The sequence below is a fragment of the Phasianus colchicus genome, chromosome 4 (genome assembly GCF_987193195.1).
Source record: "Phasianus colchicus chromosome 4, bPhaCol1.hap1.1, whole genome shotgun sequence".
NCBI classification, from domain to species: domain Eukaryota; kingdom Metazoa; phylum Chordata; class Aves; order Galliformes; family Phasianidae; genus Phasianus; species Phasianus colchicus.
Genome location: NC_143439.1, coordinates 45,169,771 through 45,186,821, shown reverse-complemented (window position 1 = coordinate 45,186,821; position 17,051 = coordinate 45,169,771). Strand labels below are relative to the sequence as shown.

The 17,051-nt window shown below is 36.7% G+C and overlaps 1 protein-coding gene across 3 annotated transcripts in view; it reads left to right on the top strand.

The window, feature by feature from the left end:
- Window positions 1–2,009: 2,009 nt before the first annotated feature.
- The window catches only part of TUSC3 (tumor suppressor candidate 3), a 110,745-nt gene continuing 95,703 nt past the window's right edge, over window positions 2,010–17,051 (top strand). For all 3 annotated transcript variants that reach the window (XR_016466156.1, XM_031588631.2, XM_090139396.1), the window contains exon 1: window positions 2,010–2,209. Coding sequence is in view for 2 of the 3 variants with exons in the window: in XM_031588631.2 (XP_031444491.1) it covers window positions 2,084–2,209 (126 nt within the window). In the remaining variant the exon portion in view is untranslated. The remainder of the gene's footprint in view (window positions 2,210–17,051) is intronic.

The following is a 17,051-nucleotide window of genomic DNA, read 5'->3' as shown; positions in this document are numbered from 1 at the left end:
TTAGCATTTTGAAGGAAACAGCTTTCCAGTGCAACCACTCATGTTCTCATAGTTTTAATTCTGTTCTCACACAGTGAAAATGAGAAAGGTCCACAGTGCCTGAGGCTCAGGAGGAGACCAAGAGGATTACAACAGTTCTGGATTTAGCAAGAATATCCTGAGATTTTTAAACTACATATTACATATTATTTCTTTTAGCACATTTGTTAAGAAAAGCGTCTCTTCTTCCAGTGTAATGTTTCTAAATGTAGAGGTGAGAAAAAGGTCTACATCTTTTAAAACATCATTCTGATAGGAATATCCTGTCTCTATGAAGCAGAGTTCTGTGTTAGGAGCCTCTGTAATCCATTCTAACAGCAGCTTTTTTGGTTTGGTTTGGTTTGGTTTTTTTAGGTGTTTGTTTTTTTTTTTTATTTAAGTTTTTTAGTTTTTCAGTTTTCCTTTTTTAGTCATTTATTGTAGGGAAGTAGATTCCATGGGAGGCAATACTATGGTATCATACTCTGTTCTCCAGGTCATTTAGCTTATTATATAGTGGTTAACATAGTATTGTGGTATTGATAATAGCAGTACTAAGATACTTTTTGTCAGTCATGTTGAAATGTTCATACTGTTGACATTACTATTCCTAATGCAAATTATATTGGAGAAACTATTTTGGAAGCGTAGGATTCTCAATAAATGCCTCTGTATTAGACTCCAGTAAGTTGTTCCTACTGTTTCTTTTCAGCCACAGACTAGAAAGTGGGTGTAAACATATGAATATTGCCTTCTTTTATATATAATTTAGAAGCAGAGCCCACATTACTGACCACCTTATGGTTACTATTGTCCAGTGACAGAATCTGACATATGTGGATAACGTGATTTTTACCTTTCTTGAATTTAAGAAACTTAGATCAATTTTAAGTGTCTGGTAGACTAGCTGAATATGATTCATAGTTCCTATGGATACGAGTAACTTTTCAAAGGCACATTGCAAATATAAAGGAATACCGCAGCCTTATTTAATATTTTAAACACATGTTGCTAAGATGTCTGTAGTATCACTGATCTAGCATCCAATACTATCATTAAAATACCATCTAAAAGTTCTGTGCCCAAAATAAGTACACTTTTGAGTACTCTCTCAGTGCCTCAGCTTTCTATTTTTATCTGCTGTTCTGATTAGAAAAGTAATAATATTTTTGAATGAGATAGCAAAATTTCTGAAGAAATGAATAGTTCTGTCTGTGCCTTCAGCACAGGTGTGTGAAAATAAAGTACACAGCTTAAGATGAACACCTGGAATCTGGAAAAAAAATAAAAAAAAGTAGGTAGGTCTTCATTAATTTAATATTACCTAGCCTGCCCACTGCAGCGTGTGTTCCATAGAAAGAAATGCAATTGGTGACTTGAATAGTGTACTGTGCACAAGAATATCAAATTTAAGTTACATGGTTAATGCTCTGAGAATAAAATAAAAAATAATTTTATTAGTGTATTACATGAATATTATTTTCTGCAAAGATGACTTTCTGTGTGAATAATGAAATGCGTATGCATACAAACATGGAAAATAAGGCTCTTCAGTTTTCTATTGTTTTATATAGTCTCAACTCATCATTGCACTCAGCGCCTCTGGCAGCTGTCATGGTGGCCAGCTGTTCTGGGGACGGGGAATTTTGGCCAGCGGGTAAAGCTGCTCACCAAGCCCAAGCTGCACACTGATATCTCTGCCTGCCTAGGGACCACTGCTACCTCTCAGGCAACAGCTTTGGTAGATGCCGCCCCTGATAAACCCGCCAGCAAGCCTTCATCGCACACCACTGCGCGTAGGACCCCGTGCGCTGGTGTCCGACGTGCCTGACACCGAGCCCTGACACCGAGCCCTGCCACGCCGCCTCTGGCACCGCCGCCAAACTGACGTTGGAGCGCACTCACCGGCGCGCGGCGCTGCGGCTGATGACTACATTTCCCAAGAGCCTCTGCGGCGCGGGGCGCTGCGATTGGCCCCGGTCCGCATCCAATCGACGGAAGGAGGTGGGCAGCGGCGTCGCAGGTGCTCTCCTGCGGAGGCCAGCGGCTAGCGGGAGGGGGGAACATGGCGTCGGGTAGCCGTGTCCTGCGGCGGATGCTGCACCTGTCGGCCGGGAACTGTCTCCTCCTCTTGCTGCTGCTCCTCCTCTTTCTCTGCGGCCAGCTCGGGGGAGGCCAGAAAAAGAAGGAGGTAGAACCTTTGCTTCTTTCGCCGTCGCGCCCGGCGGAGGGGTCGGGGCTGCCCCGCCGTGCCTCCTCCCCGCGGCGGTGCCCCGGCGAGGGTCTCCGTCCCCCTGCCACGCGGCTCCGCTCTCCCCGGGCACCCCAGGGCCGCCTGCGGGGCGCCGGGCAGCGGCTGACCCCCGCCCCTCGAACATGGCCGGCTGCGGGGCCGTCCCTGCGCTGACACGGGCGCACCGGGGGGCTGAGCCGCAGCAGGAAGAAATTAAACCGTGTGTTGCGATGCCACCTGAATGCCCCCGGCTAATAAGTAATGCCGAAGCTATCGAAACGGGCGTGTGGTGTGCTGGTGTACGTGCTGATTGCCGGCCCGGGGCATCTGAGTGTGAGCCTTGGAGGAAAGGGTGGCTTTACTTAAGTAGCAACAGAATGCCTGTCTTCAGCCGAAAGGAAATGCGCAAATATTTACCCTTTTCCAGGTTTTAATGCTAGTGCGAGTGCTTACTGCATCAGCTTGCCCCCAGTTCCAGGTGAGGTTCTGCCCACCTGGGTGCCAAGCTGTGCTGCCAAGACATCTCACTGGGCTCTGCGCAGGCAGAATGGCCACAAATTTTGGATGGCTTTGATTTTTTTTTTTTTTTTTAAGTACATAAATTATTAAGGTTCACAGCTTTCAGGAAATAATGTAGTCTGTAAAATCCCAATTTCACCATCAGAATGATAATCTGACTTTGTGGTCCTACCAGGTTACATAGTGCCAGTCCACATAAATCATTTGGATATCAGTGTAGAAAATGAACACCTGAAATCTATGCATTCCCCTCGTTGGCTTTTCTCTCTTTTTTTTTTTTCTTTTTTTTGTTTTCTTTTTTTGTTTGCAGGACACTTTTGTGCAACTGGGAAGCATAGACAATAATGTATTGCTCTGTCCTATAATTAATGTATTTTTTCAAATCTTTACCTTTTTCATTTAATAAAATGTGTTTAATGTTTATCACTATCGATTCCCTTTTGCTGTGATGTACTGGCTTAGCAACTTTTGTTGACACTTTCATGTAGAGTGGCAGCTGTGCTACCAAGATAGCTGAAATAATCTTTATTCTTTTTAAATGAAATCCTTTCTTGACAGTAAATAATGGTAAATTAAAATGGCTGTCTACAAAGTTTACCGGTTTTACTGCAGAGTTGTATTGTGTAACAGGATTGAAACATACCTCTTACTCAGCCACTATGCTAGTACTGTTCAGGATGGTGGTCCTCCTCTGAAAAGCATCTGTATGCTTAATATGAATCTTCAACTTCCTCAGAGTAAGCAACTTGGAAATCACCTCTACAGAGTATTTTTATTGGGGGGGGATGAAAAAAAAAAAAAAAAAGAGCATAGAACCTTGTGATAGAGGAAGTTCCTGTTTACAACACTGGTAGTGGCAGAAGGCAGAGATGATAGAAATTAAAAGTAAAGTGAACCCGTTTAGTCATATAAAGACTGACCAGATTGCCGTAGCTTTTATGGCAGTTGAAAAAGTGGTTGAAAGTACAGTGAATTTTTGCAAAGTGAACCTTCTTGAGAGAAGTTAATGGAACTAAAAGGAACTTTAGTGAAGTCAATGTTTTTTTTTGTTTTTTTTTTTTTTTTAAATCTTCAACTGTATAGAAAATACTGCATAAGGTGTGAATTGTTGCCAGTGTCTGGATCAGCTATTTGAGTGTGGAAGATGGAAATAATGACTGCAGAAAGGAGAGAACTGAGTTATTAAATGTGTTTTGAAGAACTTATTGCTAGCAGGAAAAAAAAAAAAAAGAGGAAACTAATGAAAACTAGAATGACTTTGTGTCACAGATTCATTGTATTGATTGTGGAATACTGGGTTATAACTGTTTAAGGTGGAAAATATGTTAGTTCTTAAGTCACTGAAATACACAGTCATGTATAAAAAAACTTCAGAAACTCTTTGTTGTGGCATGTGACAGAAGGCTGCTGAGTTCCATAATAAATTTGATTATATTTGCAAAAGTATGAAGAACTGTCAGAGAATGGTTTTTAATTATTTCATAAGTAGCTGAGTGCTGCCATTGAAGTTACATTTCTGGAACAGTAGCATGATGATATAAACATATAAACGTTCTGTTTCTTCCCTTTATCCTGCTCTTTTCTATTCTGCTCTTTCACCCTGGACAGCTTTTGCCACTGAGGAAATAAGTAGAAAACATTGCAATCTTTTTTCTTAACATTCCTCTCTGTTTAATTTCTGGTGATGGTCATAAATGCAGCAAAAATTACCCTAGGGCCTGCCCAGCTTGCAGCAGTGTGCTGCTGCCTTTGGTCGCCATTGCTTCAAAATGGAGACTTCTTCCATCTCCTGTTGCTGTTCTCATTGCCCGTAGACTTCTTTTATGCTGAGAGATGTTCTGGTTGCCTATTTAAATTAAAGAAAAAAAAAAAACAAACTAAAAACATGGCAAACATGTAGCAAAGCCAGTGGAAAAAAAAAAAAGGAAAGAAGTAAATATTAGAAGAAAAGTCTTGAGTACTGTGTTCAGTTTTGGGCCCCTCACTACAAGAAAAGACATTGAGGCCCTAGAGTATGTCCAGAGAAGGGCAATGAAACTGGTGAGGGGTCTGGAGCACGAGTCTTACGAGGAGCAGCTGAAGCAGCAGGGATTATTTAGCCTGGAGAAGAGGAGGCTCAGGGGAGACCTCATTGCACTCTACAACTTCCTGAAGGGAGGTTGTGGTAATGGGGGGTTTTGCCTCTTCTCCCAGGCAATGAACAGGACCTGGGGAAATGTTGTATCAGATGTTGTACCTGCAGGTTGTACCAGAGGAGGTTTCAGTTAGACGTAAGGAAGAACTTTTTCTCTCACAGAGTGGTCAGGTACTGGAGTGGCCTGCCCAGGGAGGTTGGTGGAGTTGCTGTCCCTGGCAGTGTTCAAGAGGCATCTGGATGAGGAGCTATGAGATCTGGTTTAGAGGCTTGTGGTAGCAATGGTAATGGGAGGACGGTTGGACTGGATGATCTTGCAGATCATTTCCAACCTTGCAATTCTATGATTCTATGAAGTAGGAGCACTGAACACATTCAATGGCATATACAATATAAAGGATTATCATCTCTCAGGATTTCTGATGCTTTTACCAAAATAGTGATAATTAAAGCCCTTTACTCTCTTTCTCCCTTGAAATTTTGTTTATCATTCAGCTTGAATATATAGACTTTTTGATCTTTTAATCATTAAAATGTTGTGTTTCCTATCTGGACTGTGGAGCACTGCATGTCTTTGCTTTTGAAACAGCGTGCAGGAAGATGTTTGGTACTTTCATGAAGTATAGGCTCCTCTTCAAAAGCTTTATTGAAAATCAAGATGTGGATAGGATTGAATTTTTGAAGGGAAATGCAGTCTTAACTGTAGATTCAGCTTGAAGTAATTCTAAAGCTGTATTTAAAGTGGAAGCTTTATATTCTTTTGGGTAATTTCCCATTTTCTCTTTCGTTGTAGAAGGGAGAGAGGAAGCTTTTTCAATCAATACTTAAAGCTTTTAAGTAACTGTCCTGGTTTTGAAGTGAAATAACAGCTATAAGTCATACCTCAAAATGTAAAAATCTTTGAATGCAATTCTAAGTGTTTTTTTCTCAACTCTGTCCTTAAAAAAAAAAAAAAAAAAAAAGGGGGGGAGGGAAATGGGAGGAAGAGAAAGGGAGGGATATGATTGCAAGAATTCTGTATTTTCTGCTGATCTTCTCAAGCAGCCAGAACCTTGATATCTCTTCCCTCTTCTGTTCCTAATTAACTGAGGTTTTGGAGAAACTTCACAAAATTAGCTTGCAGTTCTTATTTTAACAAGTGTGTGTGTAGAGAAACTTAATGTCTCTTGTGATGGCATACGATAAGTGAAATAAGGAATACTTACAGCAACAGTCTGACAGTGTTTTTGTAATTGGATTACTGAAACTTTTTTTCTGCCCAGATGTCTCCATTTGGCAACCTTGGTGTCATAAGACACAACAGTGGCTTAATTGATTTTTTCCCCTGTTCTTCTCTTTAATCAATTATACAGTGCATCCTTTGTACCCACATGGAAAATACAAATAGTATCTTAGGGTTCTAAGTGCTCTGGTAAAATCGGTTGGTGTAGTTAGAGGGGTAAAGAATGCTTGTTTGATTTGTCTTTTATAACTTATTGTCAATATGTTATAATATTGTGTTATTATTGTGGATCTTCAGGTTTATTTTCTTTTCTAAAAGTGTTTTGAAGGTTGCATTTTTTGGCTAAGCTAGTGATTAGAACTAAAAAAACCCCAGCTTTATATGATATCTGTTATCTAACAAATCTGAAAGTAGGCATAATAAAAAGTAGTGTTTTTTCATCTAATGCTGCTAGATCTAATATTCTTAGATATTGTACTTACTTTAATATTTGATATGTATATCAAATTTATTAAATTAAAAAAAAATCTGTAATATGCTATTACCATGAAATAAATTGAAAGGTATTTCTGTAATGATCCTCCAAGCTGCATTTCAGATGCCATGTTGTAAGAGCATAGAAAACATGAACATATCCCTTACATTCTGAGAAACAGCAGCAAATTTTGTCATTTCTTTGGGAAGACTTTTTTCCCTTCTAATAGGATTTATTGGTAAAATTTTGTTTTTATCTGATCATCACATCTAATACTTTGGAATGCCCTCAGTTATTCATGTTCCATAACTGCAGTTGGAGTTGTTAACCTAATTATGCCATTCCATTACTCTTTCTTGCTTTTTCCTTTGAAATTCTAAGCAACTTATTCTTGAATTTCATATGTACCAGACATTAACCTTAGTAAGGTTTGAGTGTATTGCATAATACCCTTGTATATCAGCATCATAACATAAGTGATAATTAGAATTGTGCATTGCCTTTGTGGATTGAAAGTCAGACCTTAAAATTCTTCAAGGTTATAGGCTGTAACATTCACTGCTTTAAAGATAAAAACTGTTTTCTTCTCTACTTTTGGTGGTTTTGTTTTTTTTTGTTTTGTTTTTTTTTTTTTTTTAATAGTAATTTCCTATCATTATTGCTATTTGCTGTACTGTTACAAAATGAAGATTTCAGTTACATTCCTCATCTTGTTGCCATTCACAGGTCAGCAAAGACAGACAGTAGGCCTGAATCTTGCATTGTTCCATTTCTGTTCAACTTTGCTAGATTTAGATGTGTATGTCTTCATGTCTGGGCTACTGTAGATGTCTCTTTAATTATTATTATTTTTTTTTGAGCACATACAGCATAAGTAAAGACAATGTAGTGTAAAAACCTGTAAGATTTAAGGTTAATATTCATGAACTTGATCGTTTTATGAAGACCTTTGATGCTTAGCCTGTTTTCATGACATTAAATAATTGTTGGTTGTTATGCTAATTTACTAGTTAATTCCCTTTATACTGCATATTATCAGGTTTTGTTTAAACATTCAAGCTTTTACATTTTCTCTTTTCGGTTCTGTTAGTGGCAGAGAAACATTCATAATCTAAAGTTAAGCCTTTAATTCAGAACTGCATTGTCCTCTGAGCACATATTTGTTTAGAATAATTAATTACTGCTTTCATATTGCCTTTTTTTTTTTTTCTGAATAATGTGGTAATTTCATTTAAGTAAAGTGTGAGAGATATATATTATTCACTGTCTCTTAGACTTTTCTTGGTAACTGTAGATGCTTTACTTTATTGCCGAGTCCAGTGGTCCAAATTGTTACTTAACATATTTTGATTATTTTTCCTTTTCTTAGCACCAACTCCATATCACTTTACTTTTAGTAGTAAACTGGAATGAAATCTAAATTGGATTCACTGGGGTACTGATGCACTAAAAATATGAAGTCATTTATACTTTTAAACCTGTTTTCTGTGAATCTTTGTCATTCTGTAAAGTTATAGTTAGAAACTCAGAGTCTGCATGGGAGATTAATGTGTGAAATAATAAAACTGAACAGACCAGTTGCTTTTAAATATGGCTCCTTTTGATACTCTGCTTCATCAAGGTTATCTAGAGATATAAAGAATACAAGTAGAAATCTATTTTAACTGAAAGAGGTGATATATATTTTTTCCAGATAACGTGGAAGATGTAATGTAGATAAAGTGAAGAAATGAAATAACTATATCAGCATGTGTTTAGTCATCTTTCAAAAGAGAGAAATTCAAACTGCAAATAGGTGAGGCAATTGAATAGTAAAAGGAGGAGTAGGGCATCTCATCAGAAGGCAGTACCTTCACTCTAGGGAATAAGAAATGAAAAGCAGAAGAGTGTTCCTGAAATCTTACCTTTTCTAGAGGTTGGATGCTTAAGTCAGAGTTGTAAGGCTGTGCTGTCTCCTGTGGTGTTCTGAATTTGATATCTTTCACTTACACAGGCGATGTATTACATAAAGCGTTGTGTGAACTTCAGCTATGGGAGTAGGAAATAGGGGTTATGGCTGTATACCAACTCTTCAATGAGGACTATATACGTTGTCCTTAAAAAAACAAAACAAAACCCTAAAATGTGAATGTTATCACTACATTAGAGCATTAGAGTAGTGGTACTCTATGTAGAATAGTGATACAACTGTGGTATGTTTTTTTTTTTTTTTTTTTTTTTTTCCCCATCCAGACAGTGATGTAATTATGTTTAAGGTGGTATCTGTTCTGGCTTCTGTTTAGATTGTGTAGGATGGTCAAGTATTACTACTGATTGTATACATGATATGGCTTCAGGGATTTTTTCTGAGATGTGAGACTGAAATGCTTTCAGGTGGAAGATAGTACTGAATTTGTACTTCCTCACTTGGCCAAGCCAAGAATTTAGAAGGGTGCATGAATTCACACAGCAATAAATGGGTTTTGGTTTCAGGAAGCTTTTTAAAGTAGAACTTCTTTGACTCCTTTCAGTAAGATTTAGGGTGGTTTTTTTTTTTTTTTTTTTTTTTTTTTTCCAGATTATGCCAAAGATCAGATGCCTAGGAAAGGTAATGCATTTGCTGCCTCATTTGTCTATCTTACTAATGTGAGACTATAGTCACAATCTCAGTGCAAAGTCTGGAAAAATGTGGGATGTGTTCAGAGGCCTAGAGTACACTGAGAATTCTTCATTCAGTATAGAACTATGAAGAGTTAGAGATTTGTATTTGCTTTTATGTAGTTACCATTCTGACCTTATTTCTAAAAAATGCTGTAGGTTTTCATCAACCACTTGTGCTGTCATTAGATTGTGAGGACACTTCAGCCTATCTATCAGTCTAGCCATTGAATGTTGCAAAAAGCAGTCAATCTTTGTAATGATGGATGACTAAAGTTGATAAGATTATCAGCTTTCAGCCATGTGCTTTAAATGGAATTGTTGTTAATAGCATGTAAAACATCATTAGTAGGTAGATTTCTCCTTCAAGTTCACTCAGCAAGTCATAGATTCTTTTAACTTACCTTGTGCTGAAATTCAGCTTGCTCAGTGTATGATCTGATCATATAAGAGTGTTGATACATAAATATATTAGAAAGTACATAGTAAGGTGCATGCACTTCTGAAAAGACAAGTTTTAATCACCTAATAAAATCCTATTTTGATCTAGCGTATTTTGTTCATTCTACCTAGATGTGTCTGTCAGTTACAGTTTAGCAGTGATTCTTATGAAATCCAGATGATTTCATTTTGTAGCTTGATGTAGGAAACTGTTCTAGCAGTATGCTATAAGGAACTGCAGTATGACCTTGCCTTAACAGGTGTTTAGCAGGCTTAAACACTCCGGTTTAAGAAAGCCAAGTTCAGTGATCAAATGCTATCAGATGTGTGACTTCTTTAAACTTTTTAAAATTTTCTGGAAAGTAGAGATTGTACTGCTAAGTTTTTTTTAAAACTGTTAAGTTTTTTTTCTTATTTTTGCCTTATAGTTCAGTCGTTATTTGTGTCCTGGGAAACCATATGATGGTTCAGTTTTAATATATTCCAGTGGAAAGTTTTTCATCTTTTAACTCCTTATTTCTATGAAAACTTCCAACCTAAGTGGAAAGTGAATGGCAGGAATTCTGTTGAAGTTTCAAGGAGGTCAGTAGTCCTTGGAAAACTAATCCAAGATGAAAATTTGGGACAGTTACACCTTTTATTTTATCCACAGTAGATGGGTTCACTTACTTAGCATATCTCAATGCAAAGGATGAGGCAGAAGTTTTAAATTGTCCAGCTGGATAGGAGTTGCTCATTAAATACTAAAGTTACTGTGGTAAATATTTTTCTTTTGTTGTGGGACATTTTCTCTGCTAGGATAGATGTGGATAGCAGCTGTTGCCTATATTTATAAGTTTTCTTCATATCTCTGCTTATTGATAGCAATGCACTAACTTCTTTAGTGGGCAATTTGTTTAGAAACTAAGATAAAACATTATTAATATCCGCTGGAGAAGCTCCAGATACTATCATTCCTTTTCATTTCCTCTTTGCTCCTTTGGCTCTAGGCACTGCTGATCATTTTCCACTTAAAATGCATGGGAGGCTTTTTCATTTTTCTAGTTGTTTTGTCTAAGCTGGATAAATCAGGCAATACAGATAGCAAAATACGTATATAGTGGTTTGCCCTGCCCTATACAGAATAGCATTTACCTTTGCATTGACAATTGAGTTTTTGTCTTCCTGTAAGTATAAACTTTGTTCCTACAAGGGATGAAAGCACTTAAGCCAGAATTCATGGAGAATGTAGCTTCTAGAGTCCAAAGTCTTCATCTAAAATGGTCTTGTGTAACTGCATATTGGTTCTGCAGGTTGTTAACTAAATTTGTCTTAAAAGTAATAGTAATGAAGTTCTGCTTTTACACATACAAAAGACAATTCTCATCTAATTCGCTAGCTTGTATTTTAGCCCATTCTGTGCATGAAAACTTGATGTTCTGTCATTGTTTGCTGTGAACTTGTGTAATGTTCAATGATAGGATTTAATTTGTCAGTGGAACGTGACATCTTGTCCCTTCAAATAGTAGCCTTGCACTTACAGCATGTCTGGGGAATTGAAATAGTGACACCGTTTCCCAGAAATCAAACAATTATCCTGCTTCACAGCATAAATGCTTGGCAGTCTGCTGTTCTGGATGCTTGGTTCCTCTGGTGATCTGTCATACTGCTAAAGAAGAGTAAAGTGAATCAGCTGTTGTCCATCTGTGAGGCACTGTTTTCATGTTTAAATGGTGTCTGAGTGTGTGAACTGGATTCTTGTGTTGAAATTAACATGAAATATACACTCCAGAAATGCACTCTAGCTTCTAGTTTACGGTCGGTCCTTGGTTGAGAATTTAGTTCGAAGTAAAATACTCAAAACGTAGAGGATTTGAATATTAGGACTGAAGACCTAGGTATTTTTTTCTGCAGATCTTTTTGGATTTGCACTACTTGCTAATACAAATGTATATATTACTACAACTATCCTATTGTGCAGGCACAGAGCTTCAGAGAAGGTTGAAGCATTTGCTGAGCCAGAGAGGAACAACAAGAGGGAAAATAATTTTGATGATCATTCAGGAGAGGAAATTGTAGAGTTCCCAGAACTGTTTATACACTTAATCCAATAACTGTTTAATGTAAAATGTTGTAATGCATTCTGTTCAAGTAGGTTTACTTGTCCACTATCTGGAGATGAGTGCTGCCCACCAGACTTCTTAGTTGGGGAACAAACAGAGGGCAGTGAAAGATGTCAAGGTTGCTTCTGAGTAGTGAGTTCTTCAGCATAAGCTCTGCACACTGACTTTCTCCATCCAAGCTGCCATCGCTTTCTCAGTTGTAACTGCTGTTATCAGTGAAGGTGGCTGAAGGAAGGAAACGTAGAGTGCGCTAAGTGCCAGTCCCTGAATTAAAATAGAAGTCCCTGAAATGAACAAGGTGTATAAAGGTGCTCTAATCAGTACTTTCCTTTCACTATTTTGGTCTTGTTTATGTAATTGTAAGTACCCAGCATAGCCAGGAGAAGCTGTTTCAAACCTGGAATTGCTAGCTCTGGTCTCGCTCCCTGGTTGCTGTATGTCACAGTACCCTAAGTTAACTGCTTCAGTGTGACTTAATCAAAGTGTCATATTACTTTTACACATACGAGGCTAGTGAGATTATAGTACAAAGTTAGTGGTGTTTGATTTAATTTATAGATAGTCACATACGGTGAAATTTGACTCTTATTGAAATACAAGACAGGAAGGACAAAATTAATTGGTTTATTTTAGTGAAGGATGTTTTACAAAATATATTAGTAATAGGGCTGCAGTAAAACACATGGGATCTGAATTCATCCCACTTGAAGCTTCTAGTTGAGATATTTTTATTGGAGGCTTAGCAACTTTTAGTACCATCAGTGGCAGAAGAGAAGCCAGTTCTGTGCATGTATCATTGGAATGATATTTCTATCAGACATGTTCATTTTAGAAGATTCTCAAGAAATGCGAACTGGAGAGATCTGAAGTCTGAGTACGTATTATATGCTCAGGTTAAGTGTGGTTTTGTAGAATAGAACTTTAATCTTTAGTTACATTTTTCTCATCCCAATGTGTTCAAGTAACATAATTACAACTGTGTTAGTATGTTAGTCTCTTGGCATGTACCTTAAATACCTCAAAAGTCTAGCTGATGCTGTTCAGTTATGGCAACATTGTTTTTTTGAGCAACCAATGCATTGTGCTCTGATGCAAAACTTGTGTTCGCTTGGCTTAGAGGGGAAATTATAAATTCATTAGCTGATACAGCAGCTTTGTTTTCAAAAGTAATTTAAGTCTTTACTTCTCCCAAGAAGCCATAATAGATTTTTTCCTAAATTTAATGAACTGTTTGATAGTAAAAATGTTCAAGGAAACACATTTTTACTCAAGTTTCTACACTGAATCTTGAATCTACAAAGAGTTAGCAAAAATATTTAAAGATGAGCTTATGGTATGTGAGACCTATCAACTGGTTTGATCACATAAGAACAAAAAGTATATAGACCTTTAGTAATTATATTTCAATTAAATTTCAGAAATTCTTTTCAGGAGGTATAAGTTAAGACTTCATGACATATGCTATTGCTACTGTTACTGAACACATTTAAAGGTTTTACGTAAAAGCATGCTGACCTCTTTAAACAGTTTTGATTCAGCATTCAACAGCAAACAAACTTCTTTAGTCTTATTAATTGCACTTCTTTACTTATATCTAATTACACATTGGTATCTGTGATCTGTCCTTAAACTATTCAGAAATAGATCTGAAACTACGAAATAATTATTTCGTGTTGAAGTGATTGAGAGTTTTATCCATCTCAGGAGATATTTCCTCTGCACCAGAGGCTGTCCATTAATTTTAGCACCATGCTATGTCTCTTGTCTTGTAAAGAATTAGTTACCAGTAAAGGTGGTATTTAGATGAGAGGAAATTCTCCTCAAGGAATGCTTAATGCTACTCTCTGTTGATATATAGGTAACTGCAAGTATGCAAGAACTTCATCCAGATGACTAAGAGAAAGAAGGAAAGTTTTTGTAAAAAGGCATTACTGTTAGAAAATGTTGAGGTAATAAGCACCACAAAGAAGAATGTTAAATTCAGTGATTGTTTTATTTTTGTGGATTTTTTTCCTCATGTGAGATAGAAACTGCTAAGAAACCCTGATGATAAACTGACCAATGAAAGAATGACATAATAGAATAAAATTAAGGTGATTAAATGTCAGAGACAGCAAAGAATATGTGGGTAACTATTAGTAATAAAATGACACTGAGATAGCATAAGTGGGAATGGATGATCTTTCTCACAGTGAAAACATTAGTTATGAGTCATGATTGAAATTAGTTTGAAAAAATATTAGGAGGCATGCTACTCTGAAGTATGCATTAACACAGGTAATGGATACAATATAGAAATCACTTGATTTTTATAAGTAGAGCTTACATTCAATTAATGGTGATGCTCCCAAAACTTTCTTTGTTGCCTACTATCACTAACATTGTCTAATTACTTGTTTTATCTTTTAACTGAAGATTTCACCAGAAGGAAGGGGTTTGCTTTCTGTAAAGCAAAGTTGAAGGTGGGAAGGAAAAATCAATAGTCAGAACCTGAAACCTAACTTCTTAAAGTTTCTGTGAAGTCTGCATGTTATGAAATTGCTGCAAGCAGAGGAAATTATATATTTGATGACTTTTGCTATATATTTAGAGAAGCACATGGTTGAAGAAATACAACTTCTGACAGTAGCAGATGTGAATAGGAAAGAAGATCTTTTTTCCTCACACATTGTTGTCATAATTATTGTCACTTTTATCAGAGAACATTCCATTTGGGCCATGCTAGAAGTTGAAGTGACCTTTTTAAGGAATCATATGGAAGAATAATACATCCAGACTGTTGTCTGCTCTATTAGTCAGTGTGTAATACTACATATATAGTATAATAACAGTTGCTTAGAAATACTTAAAACAGCAGCCCAAAGAAAAAGTGATTTTTGTCATCACTTCTGTATAACAGTCATGAAGAAATATGTATGTGAAGTTAAAAATGGTGGGAGGTTCTGAACTTCTCTAAAAAACTGTGCAGCATGCCAAGGACACACTGGTAGGTTGTTAGTTATATTCTGGAATTTTTTTAACAGAAAGAGACTTGTGACAAATGTTCTGTTTTATCTCTCTGAAGATTTTGGGCTTCCCATTAGTGACACAGGTACTTGCATTAAATTAATGTAGATTGGTCTTGTCTTTTTTTCATAAATATAAACAAGAACTTAGGGAAAATCCCTTCTCAGAAAGTCCTTTTTCTGGCAACAGTTTTCAAATTGAATTGAAGGTCTTCAACCCTCTTGCTCCTGGTTGGATATGAAATTACTGCAAGCAAATGCTGCAAGATGTTATCTGGTTCTGAGCTTTTTTTTTTTCCCCTTGCTGCCACTTCAGACCCTTCACTGCATATATTTGGCAAGCCAGTATTGCATGTTTTTCCCCTACTTGCCTTCTGAGATAGCCTTTCCTATGGATAAGTTTAATGCATTTAAAACTGAAATTACAGGATGATTGTATCAAATTTTTTGATCTGAGAACTTTCTTACATCTCAGTTATGGCTTTGTTGGAGTTCAGTTGTAACAAACATTATTTTTCTCTGTGCATCTGTTTGAAGTGGAAAATAATAATGTGCAGGAATTAAACTTTGTCAATATCAGAATCTTTTACACTGCTTTGAAAATTTATTGATGCAGAAATGCTTATATTTATATATTTCTCTTCCTACTCATACTCTAGCCATAGTTCTCACTTTGTTTGTATAGCATTGTTTGCATGCTGTTTAAGGCCCTTACTTAAGGAACAGGTTGCCCCCTCCCTGGAGGCATTCAAGACCAGTTTGGGTGGGATCCTGGGCAGCTTAATCTAGTGGTTGACAACCCTGCTCAAGGCAGGAGAGCTGGAACTGTCTGATCTTTAACATCACTTCCAGCTTAAGCTATTCCATGATTCTATGAAACTGTCTTTGCTACGTAGTAGATAATCTCTGGTTTGACCAAAGCCATGTATATGGACTGTGAATTCTCCATCCACCAGAGTGGAGAATTCATGTGCAAAGATAAGCCCGGTGAATTTTGTTTATGTATCTGTCATAGATCAGACCTAGATATCTTCTTGGATAAGCATGTGGAGGAAAGAGGGCAAAAATACTGTTTTGTTGCCACCAACTTTCCATTATATCTGATGGACTACAAGCAAATTAAAATCATGCTTGGAAAGTAGGAAGTAGGAAGGTATGTATTTTCAAAATTAAAAAAAAATTAAATTGATGTAGGACTGTAGACCAATCGTCTGTCTAAATCTTACATGCTATCTCATACTGCCTTTAAAAGTGACCAAACTAATTTGCCACCTTTTTTCTACCCACTGTTTTTTCTTAGAACTAGGGATAGCATCTAGGCTGCCTGACTATAAATATTTTATTGTTGATAGTAAATAGGAGGGGAAAAGGTAGTGCTATGTTGAGAGCCTAGACTAGTCAAAACTTGTGTTGCTCAATAACATAAAAGGCATTAGGTCTCTTTTCGATCCCAGATGTTCAAACTGAGGTCAAGACTTCCAGTTGTCTAAGGTACAGAGTGAGATTTATGATTTGATGACATGGAATTAACCGAATGCAACATAAACGAGCATTATTATAGTTATTTTTTTAAATCATGTGCTTTTGGGATAGTTCACTGGTTGATGCTCTTAATTTCTGGATTTTGAGTTTACAGCATATTTCAAGATAAGAACTGTCACATTAGCATAAAGCTGTAAAATGACAGCTTTTATTAACTTATTTTAGTGATCACCAAAACACCAACTATAACACATGCATAAATATCAACGTAGAATTAATTTCCCATTTGCTTATGTACCAACATCAGTTGAAAGCCAACCATGCTTGATATGAGGCATACCTTTGCTTTACCAGTTGCATTACCAGATTTACAGGTGATATTTTAGAATGTGAAGGTATGTTAACATTCAAACGCATCTCCAGTTGATTGGTAAAGTATTATATTTACTTTATTATTTTTAATTTTAATGTAATTAATTTCCTGCTCGGAGGTTAATAGTGGTATTATATTTCATTTTATAAAATATAAATATTATAAGAAGTATATCTCAGTGTTATTCAAAATGTTGATGCACTGCAAAACCAGAGATAACTTCTCTTTAATTCCCCAGCAGGTGTAGACTTTATTGATTTTTCTGTAGGTAGAAATAATGCTACAGTTCAGTATTTCATTTAAATGAATAACAGTAGTTCTTATTTATTTATATTCGCAAGAGGATGTTATGTTTACCTAGACTCTTATGAGAATAGAAATAAGATGAGCAGAAAAATGTGTGTGCTCTT